The 9,553-nt window shown below is 35.5% G+C and overlaps 1 protein-coding gene across 1 annotated transcript; it reads right to left on the bottom strand.

The window, feature by feature from the left end:
* Positions 1–1,076: 1,076 nt before the first annotated feature.
* LOC111906101 (ERAD-associated E3 ubiquitin-protein ligase HRD1B) lies at positions 1,077–4,969 on the bottom strand. The gene is made up of 8 exons (XM_023901844.3): positions 4,629–4,969; positions 3,302–3,847; positions 3,050–3,226; positions 2,828–2,977; positions 2,533–2,729; positions 1,901–2,057; positions 1,597–1,801; positions 1,077–1,478 (listed from the first exon to the last, which is right to left on the bottom strand). Exons 2-8 carry the CDS (start codon positions 3,832–3,834, stop codon positions 1,248–1,250), a joined length of 1,650 nt encoding a protein of 549 aa, XP_023757612.1. The 5' UTR covers positions 3,835–3,847; positions 4,629–4,969; the 3' UTR covers positions 1,077–1,247.
* Positions 4,970–9,553: the final 4,584 nt, after the last annotated feature.

Genomic DNA, 9,553 nt, shown 5'->3' with positions numbered 1-9,553 from the left:
CTTTATCAAAAAAATTAAAAAATTAAAAATATCTGAATTCATATCTTCACTTAGTGAATGTTAAATATATTTTTCGGATTCACTGTCTGAGTTTAGATCCACATTGTGAATCTGCATAAATTCATATTGTGAATTTGACGAAAAAAACAAATTTTTAATCGAATTTGATATCATTGGAAAAAGGATAAAAAATTATGAATTTTTGTATTTTTATTTTGTTTTTTTTTTATAAAAAACAAGCTCTAAAAGTTAAAAAAAATATTGGTTCCTTGGTTTCATAGTTAATAATGCTTCTATATTAAACTTCAACGCGCGCGCGCACACACACACACACACACACACACACACACACATATATATATATATATATATATATATATATATATATATATATAGAGAGAGAGAGAGAGAGAGAGAGTTAGGTTCAAATGTTTTCATTATCTATTGTGTGCCTGTATTATTGATTCTGGACCAATCATTTTAGTTATTTTAAAAAACTAATTAATGCATATTAAATGCTGAAGATGTAATTAATACTCATTATATCTTCAACATGTAATATGCATTAATTACTTTCTTAAAATAACTAAAATGATTGGTCCAGAATCAATCATACAGGCACACAATAGATAGTAAAAACAAATTAATCTAACCCTATATATATATATATATATATATATATATATATATATATATATATATATATATATATATATATATATATATATATATATATATATATACCCTTTTCTAAAAGGGAAAGTTAATTGTTTTATAAACAAACGACCTGGTCGTAGTATCATGTAACTCATATAGATGTAAAACGAATTCGACATCCCAGTTAATTGATATTCATATATCATAATACATTGATAACAGCTAATCAGTTGCTTCACATATGTTAATTAGTGGACAACAGCTAATTAGCTGATAGCATCAGTAGTTTAGCTAAATGTGGTAAGGTGTTTTGCATGAAAACATTAAAATACTCCACAAAACAAAAGTAGGGAGCGATAAATACGATCTATTGTGTGCATAAAATAATCGGTGACCTTTTTTACTTTGGACAAGATCGATTGTATTGTGCAAATTCACTATTGATTCAGCAGAATTTGGAACAACCAAGTAAGTTGTACACATACAGGAATAAAAAAACAAAAACAAAATCTAATAACGCTGTTGCAACAAAATCTATTGTTCCTTTTCCCCTGTCTATAATATCATATCCACAATAATACTTCCTGCATCTACAATGGTGTAAAGCTCCCTTCATCTCGATTATCAGCCACACCACCAGAAACCACCATAGACGACGACGATGATGATGATGATGATGAAACCGCCTTCCCTTTGCTATCAGAAGCAGCCACCGTCCAGCTGCCGCCACCACCGTTGCTGCTGCTGGTGGATTCTGTGACTGGGCTTTTCTCAGATGCAGATGCTGGCTTCTGTAAGCGCTCAAGCTGATTTTGCAATACCTGTTAAGCAAACATCATGTCACTAACAAAATGGAAGGGAATACATTCCTATGGAATGAACCATTCCATTCCACCACACCAACACTAGTCTAGTCTAGGAGATATTGGATTCCCATACCTCAATCTGATGCTGAATTATTTTTTTCTGGGCCTCAAGTTGAGACACGGACATCTGCAGCTCATGGTTAGGACTCCCACCAGGAGGCATGAAACCAGAATGTGGGAATTGAAAAGATGGCAAGTTTCCAGGGACTGAATTGTCATTTTCACCAGTATTGTTTCCAGGTGTGGAATTGTTGGGAAGCACACCATATCCAGATGACCTGCAACCATGATGTTTAATTTCCAAGCGCCACAAATTCCTTGAAGCATGATATCAAGGGTAGTTTAGTAATTTCAAAAAATGTGAAGCACGTATATACCATGGTAAAGAGCTTGGAGAAGGGTAAACAAAAGATTTTTGATATATTGAGGCTGCTGCTGCTGCTGCTTGGACTCTCTTTTGATGCCTGCTGATATTCCCACTTTCTGCACCATCACCAGTTCGTTCTTGAGATGATGTAGTAGCTGAGTTCGCTCCTGAACACATATTATAATTTATAAATATTAAATTACAAAATTTAAGTAATAAAACAAAGAAACCAACAAGCTACAGTGTTACTAAGGGGTTGTTTCTTTTTCACCTAATGGGCTTAATGGGTTAAGCAAAAAACAATTGGCTTAAAGTATTAAGATTTAAGACACTAACTTTTCACTTATTTGCCCTTCTTTTTTTCTCCTAACCCTCTCACCGTAAAAGTGAAGAGTATTAAAAATTGTTTTCCGGAACATAAGGGTAAAATGGTCTCATTCAAACAGTTTATTCAGTCCAGAAAATAAACAGACTGTGTTTACAGCAATTTATGCAGACAGAAATCATTACCCATTCATCTACTTTAACCATACAGACTTAGTGGAGAAAAGGGATAAGCAACCCCTAAAAGGGTTTAGAAAGGGTATTTCTGTCATCTACACAAATGACGAGAGATTTAAAAAAAAAAATGGAAATTCTGACCTTGACGATGAGCTCCAGGTCGTGACCTTGTTGTGGTTGTCCCACTCTCATTTGGTATAACAAGTGCTCTGCAAATGGGACATGTATGTTGTCTCTCCAACCAAGACCTGAGACAGTGTACATGGAAAAGATGCCCACAGACTAGTCTTTTTGCTGTAGTCATCTCCTCTCTACAGATAATGCAGGTTGCATCACTTCTGTATATGACAAAATCATAAAATATACAAGATATGAGACAAATACATCACTGATTTGCATGAGTAATATAAACCTCTATCAGTTGTAGAAAACTAACGCGTTCAACTCTTCAGGTGTTGCATCTGGAAACCGATCATTCATATTTGATGTGATCTTTCGATAACGGATGTAATCAGCAATTCTCAGTTTGAAGTTTCTGAATGTCTCGTATAGCTCCCGAATCAAGTGCAGTGGCACACCATAGTTACTGTAGAAACCAAAGTGTGAATAACATAGCCAGTTTGACTTCCAAATATTTCACCAAAGGTAAAATACTTACACAAAGATTACAAGGAAAAAGCCGAGATACAGAGACAAGTGTAGCAAGTCGCGAATAAGCTCCAAATAGAATGTGTACACAGCTTTTTTCTCCCATTGTCCTTCCATGAGCATGTCACTCACATAGAAAACGTATTTCACAAATGTAGATATTGTTGTTGTAGCCAATATCATGTACCTGAATTTGACAAACATCATTAATGAACCCAAAATATTTTTAAAGAGGAGATATTATAAGCATTAAGTCACTTACTCGAATGAAAAGAAAAGAGAAACTGAAGCTTGTCGGGTTTGTATCAAATACTTCACTGAGTTATATAGAAAAAGAGAGTCTACAAGGAGAAGGAATCCCATGAAAGAAACAATTCGGATGTGAGACAACATGGGAACAGTTGGAGTTGTTTCAATGTATTCAACTCTCTTCTGAGCCAACCAATGCAAAGACTTGATAAGTAAAAGAGCAGTAACCATGGCAAGAAACATAACAGAGAAGTCCTGGCGGAATATAGTGATGGCAAAAAGGATTTCCATAACTTCTCTCCATGATTGCTCATTCAGCCTCTCAATCTCAGCTTCTCGAAGAGAACCAAGAAAGATTCGTTTTGTTAGCTGCCACATAATGCACATGATCACCAAACCCATGTTGAGAAGAAGCACTAAACAGACTTTGGAGGTAGAAAGATAGACTGTTGCTGGATAGAACTGTCCTCGACTACTAAAGGCATGATAGATGACAGCCAGTGTAGCAATCACACTGAGTCCAGCATAAGTCTGCAGCTTCATCATTTTGCTGTAAGCACTGTTACATTACAAAGTAATCAATTAGCTTCTCGGAAAAGAAAGTCGTCCATATACTCTTAACCTACACCCATGGTTCAAATAGAGATCTGTTTCCACTTATCCGGTTTCTATATGATTCATTGATTCTCACTTAAATTTGCAATAATATTACATGGCGTCCAAACTGCAGATTGCATTATCTGTTCTTGGAGACCCATGAAACCACAAAAGAGTGGGTCGGACATTAATATCTGTCAATTGGACGCCCATTGACGGATGCTTGTAACTCACTGAGCAATGACACAGTGTAGGATTTGAAGCTAGGACTTGGTTATCATAATACCAGCTTGCCACATCATTAGACCACAGGTGAACAAAAATCCACAATCTTATATAAACGTTTGATAAATGATCTAAGAAGCAGAATACGAAACTATAAAAGCTGCCTAAGATTCTTTGGAAAATGCGTTTGGATCATTACCAGATTTAAAAAAAGACACGCCAAAGGCAATGGAAATGAAGGAAAGTGTAGTTAAACTAGCTAACATTATTAAAGGTTTCTTTCAGAGACATCTCTGGCATATTTCACGGAAATCACATTTGATGTAACAGACTAAAAACAGAAAATGAGAAAACACTAGGAAGACAAACAAAAAATAAGTTAAACCCTAAAAATCACAACAAATCGACACCTAACGATTACGAAAATAATCACGCGTAACAAGAATCGGAAACGTACGATCATAATAAACCCTAAAATTCCATTAAAAACCTCGAAGTTGGAAAGGATCGCGTTGTACCTGTTAAAAAACTCCCGATTATTTGACTTCTGCAAATTGATTTTGTATGATAGGAGTAAAATTTCCTAAACCATACGTTTAATCCTACCCTAAATCATTCGTATTCAAGATATCAACGACGAGATGGAGCCAATAGGGGTTTGAATATCTGGAAAAAGGTGGGGCGAAAGTTCAAGAACCCAGAGATGAAGATCGGAGAAACACAGGACGAAATTAGATAAATTAAACGACAAAATGGGTCTCGTTCTCGTCACCGCTGCAGATCCCTACCAATTACTTCTTCCCACGTGTAACATGCCGACTAGGCTGCTCTTGCGTATGTGGCAACGAGATTTGTCATCCATCTTGAAATCAAGTTTGATTCAAGTGACAGTCATTAACATGAAACTATTTCAATTTAGAAAATAGAGTAAATTACACCAATCGTCCCTCGTGTACATGCCAAAAAGCGTGTTTAGTCCTTATTTTCAAAATTTAACTCGGACCGTCCCTCGTTTGGTTAAAACTTGCACGTTTCATCCCTCGTTAGTTTTAATTTGCACGTTTCATCCCTTATGCGACATAAAATGACTATTATGCCCTTTTGTCTTATTTTTAATTTAATTATAATTGATTTTGTATTTAAAAGAAATAAAAAATAAAAAAAACTAATTACAATCCCTTGTTAATTATAATTCACTTTTAATTTACTCTTATTTCTTTTTTCTCTCTCAACTACGTTACATTCCACTACTTCTTTTACCTTCAAGATACCAAGAACCCTAGGAACATCATCCTTCATCAGATTCCTCCTTAAATCGTTATAATACATCAACCTAATCCTAATCGACTCTATGTAAACCTTGATATCATCGCAATCAACAATAAAAAAATGAACGAATTAACATTATCAATTAAACCTTTTAATTGCTGCCTCTGTAGAACCAATTTACGGTGATAATCAGATAGTTTATCTGTGGAAAAACGTCTATGAACCACTAAGATCTGCCGATGAACGTTCATAGAATTGGGTTTGTTAGCCATCATTTCGAAAATGGTGGTGCTAGATTGGGGTTTATCAGTGGTTCACTGGAGCTGAAATCTGGAGACGGAGATGGTAGTTCATCAAAGCTCATAGATCTGGAAGTGTGATGTACACCGTTTGTCTCAGAGGTGAGTTGTTTTGAACCTTCACCATCTCAGGAACATCTTCGTCTCTCCAGATCCCTATTGCCTAAGTTTCGAACAAACGCCGCCTAGGTTTTCAGAAACAACCTAGGGTTTCAGATCGAGCTCCATTGTCTTTTTGGTGTTGATTACAGGTTTGTTTTGGTTTTGTTAGGTGGTGGTGAATGGTGTTTTTTAGGGGGTAGTCAAATGATGGTTGTTCAGGAGGTATTATCGGTCATAGGTGAAGGTACCAGAGGTTTTGAGAGGGGATAATGACAAGTGAGAAAGGTCAGAGAGAGAGAGAGAGATATGGAGAGAACCGGTGGTAATCGACGTTGGATGGTGGTCTCCAATGGCGGTGAACGGTGATTTGTGGTGACGGTGGATGGTGGTTCCCGATGGCGATGAATGTTGGTTACTGGGAGGTTCCTAAAAGAGTAATAGAGAAGAGAAAGAGTTGTAAGAGTATTTCTTTATTTTTTATAATAAACAAATTAATAAATAATTAATAAACAACAAATAAATAGAAAAAAATCAAAAAATAAATAAATAAGGGCAAAATGGTCTTTTTATGTACGGAGGGACTAAGCGTGCAAGAAAAAACAACTCGAGGGACGGTCCGAGTTAATTTTTGATAATACGGACTAAACACGCTTTCTGACATATCCACGAGGGACGATTGGTGTAATTTACCCTAGAAAATAACTTATTAAGGTCCAAAATCTATACTAATAAAAGAGTAGTTTTTTTGCCATGTGTCATCATATTAGGCATTTTAATTAATGTGTTGTCACTTGTCAATCTATTAGTTTTCCATTTTAAATTTATTAGACCTCCTCATTAATATGATTCTATTTTAATTTTTAAATTTTAAATTATTGTTTTCATTAACTCACAAATAAAAAATATTTAATATATATTAAAAATTAATTTTATATATTTATTTGAATCAATGATTATAATTTCACATAACTAATAAAAAATATCTCTTAAATTAATAATTTATTTAAATTAACTTATCAATAATTTTGAGTTTTTACTATAAAGGTTTGATTAATTTTATAACCGTGGTTCCCACGGGTTATAAACTAGTAAATTATATATTTGTAAATTATATAATGATTATTAAGTTGAAAATTTATAGATCTGGATTTTTATATTCCACATATATATAAGAACTTTTTTTAACAGCTAAATGATTTATTAAAAAGTTAGCTTAAAGCTAACACATTATGCTAATGTTGATCTTTTTATTTCTATTCACAATCTTCTCATAATAAACATTATGATTTGATAAAATGATCTCATCAATAGTTTTTCTAACATCTTCTATTATGAAATAGTAAGGGTGCGTTTAGTTGCGGAAAATGGACCGTTTTCCGGAAAAAATTTCCAAGAAAAATGAAAATTTTGAAAACGCGTTTAGTTCGTTTATTTTTCTAAATTTTTCATAGAAAATGAAAATTTTCCGTTTTCTAAAATTACAAAGAAGTTGGAAATTTTTGGAAAACTGATAATCATTGTTTTCCACATTTTTCTAATTCCAAAATTTTTCTATAAACACACACCCACTCCACCCCATCCACCTCTACCTACCCCCACCTTAACACTCCCCACCTACACATACACATACATACCCAGCCCCCATACACACACATACATACCCACACACACATACACATACATACCCACCCACACACACATACCCACCCACAAACACACACACACACATACATACCCACCCCCCCACACACACCCCCCCCCCCCCACACACACACACCCGCACACACACCAACCCACAAACACACACACATATATACCCACCCATACACACACCCGCACGCACACACACACATACATATCCACCCACACACACACACACACACCCATACACAAACCCACACCTACCCCCACCCCTACCCTCACAGACACACACACCCACACACACACACAAACCTACACATACCCCCACAAACACACACTCGTACCCCCACCCACCCAACACCACCACGACAATCACCGACCTACCATCACCACCACCACCACCACTAACCCGTCACTAGCACCACCACCACCGCTGCCGCCACCATCACCACCACTGACACAATTGCCGTCGCCACCACCATCGCCTTTCATCACCACCACCACCACCGCCGCCGACCCGCTACCGTCACCGCCCCCACCCACACTCTACCACCGCTACTGATAGAAAAATACACATCTAAACATGTTTTCTAATTTTCTAAAACTGAAAATGAAAAATGAATAAGTTTAACTAAACGCGTTTTCTAAAATTTTCAATGAAAAATGAAAACGGAAAACAAAAATCGAAAAGGGAAAATAAAAAACGGAAAATGAAAATTGTTTTTCCGTAACTAAACGCAACCTAAGTGACTCCCAAATTCCATCTCCATTTATCATTAGATGTGGAGAACTAAAAATCACCAAATAATTTCATTAGATGTTAAAATGTTGGTGATTTTTTATCATCAATGTTATTTAAGTGTAATGAGATTACTTTGTGTGTGACTCAAAATGATCTTGATAAATATTAAACAAGTAAGGAAGGTGTGGAGTACACACTTGTTTAAGTTTGATCAAGTTTCAAAGTACACTGTCATTTAGGGGCGAAGCCCCTGAACGAACGGGGGTCCGGGGGCAGCGCCCCTGGGAGCGAGGTCCAAGGGGCAGAGCCCCTGGCTGGGATTGAGCTGCCAGGTCAGCGCGAAATTTTTTTATATAGGGTATGTTACTGTATTAAAAATGCATCAGAAAATTGATTTTTCAAATAATTGACCATTGGTTTGACCCTTATCCATATATCCGTTTTTATGACAGTTTTTATGGTTTTATGACAGTTTAAAACTGTCATATGACAGTTTTCAGACAAAGATATTAAAGTTGGTTTTAATCTCATTTTCTGGTACATACGAAAATATCATCAAACATTCTCGGTTCTTGTCTCTCTGAGTCTTATCCAATTGAGGATTTGGGAGTACCACCAAATACTTCGATTTGAAAGTGATAATCACAATTCTCAGAATTTCCAAGCCTTTCTACACCCAAATTTCTAACATAAAAGTAGGTAAATATTTTTGGAGTTCATTAGACGCATTCAAGACTATCTCCAATTACTACCAAGCCTTCTCTGATTAATAAAATAATCTTTCTTTGTATCTAAAGGATAAAAATAGGAAATAATCTTTCTTTGTATCTAAAGGATAAAAATAGGAAACCGCATCATTAATGTATTATCATCAATCCATTGATCCTTCCAAAATAAAGTACTATTACCATTTCAAATTATCATTTGCACTGCGTCCCTCGGAATATTTTCCTTATCATGAAGTTGATTAATAATACCTACAATTTTAGACCAAACTCTCTCTTTCAGAACCTGATTGCCATTCAAAACCTCCAACCTTGCGGTAGGACCATGAAGTAGCCTTAAAACTCTACACCACAATTCATAAGGGGTGTTTAAAAAACGTCACTTATATTTGAAAAGAAGAGTGTTATTAAACGCTACAAGAGAATTGGTTTCCATAATCCATACCACCTTTTTCTTTACTTGCCATAATAAGATCACATTTTACCTGATGAAGCTTTCTTTCACAATCTTCACCACCCCATAAGGAACTCGATCTCAAATTCTACGTGGATTTATTAATAACTTTATGCCTTTGAAATAGAGACGTGTAATAAATCCCTAGGGACCCCAACACGGATTTTAGTAACATCAATATAGCGCCCCATAGATAAAAATCTTATTTTCC

The sequence above is a fragment of the Lactuca sativa genome, chromosome 6 (assembly GCF_002870075.4).
Source record: "Lactuca sativa cultivar Salinas chromosome 6, Lsat_Salinas_v11, whole genome shotgun sequence".
Classification (NCBI taxonomy): Eukaryota; Viridiplantae; Streptophyta; class Magnoliopsida; order Asterales; family Asteraceae; genus Lactuca; species Lactuca sativa.
This window is presented reverse-complemented; position numbering and strand designations above follow the sequence as displayed.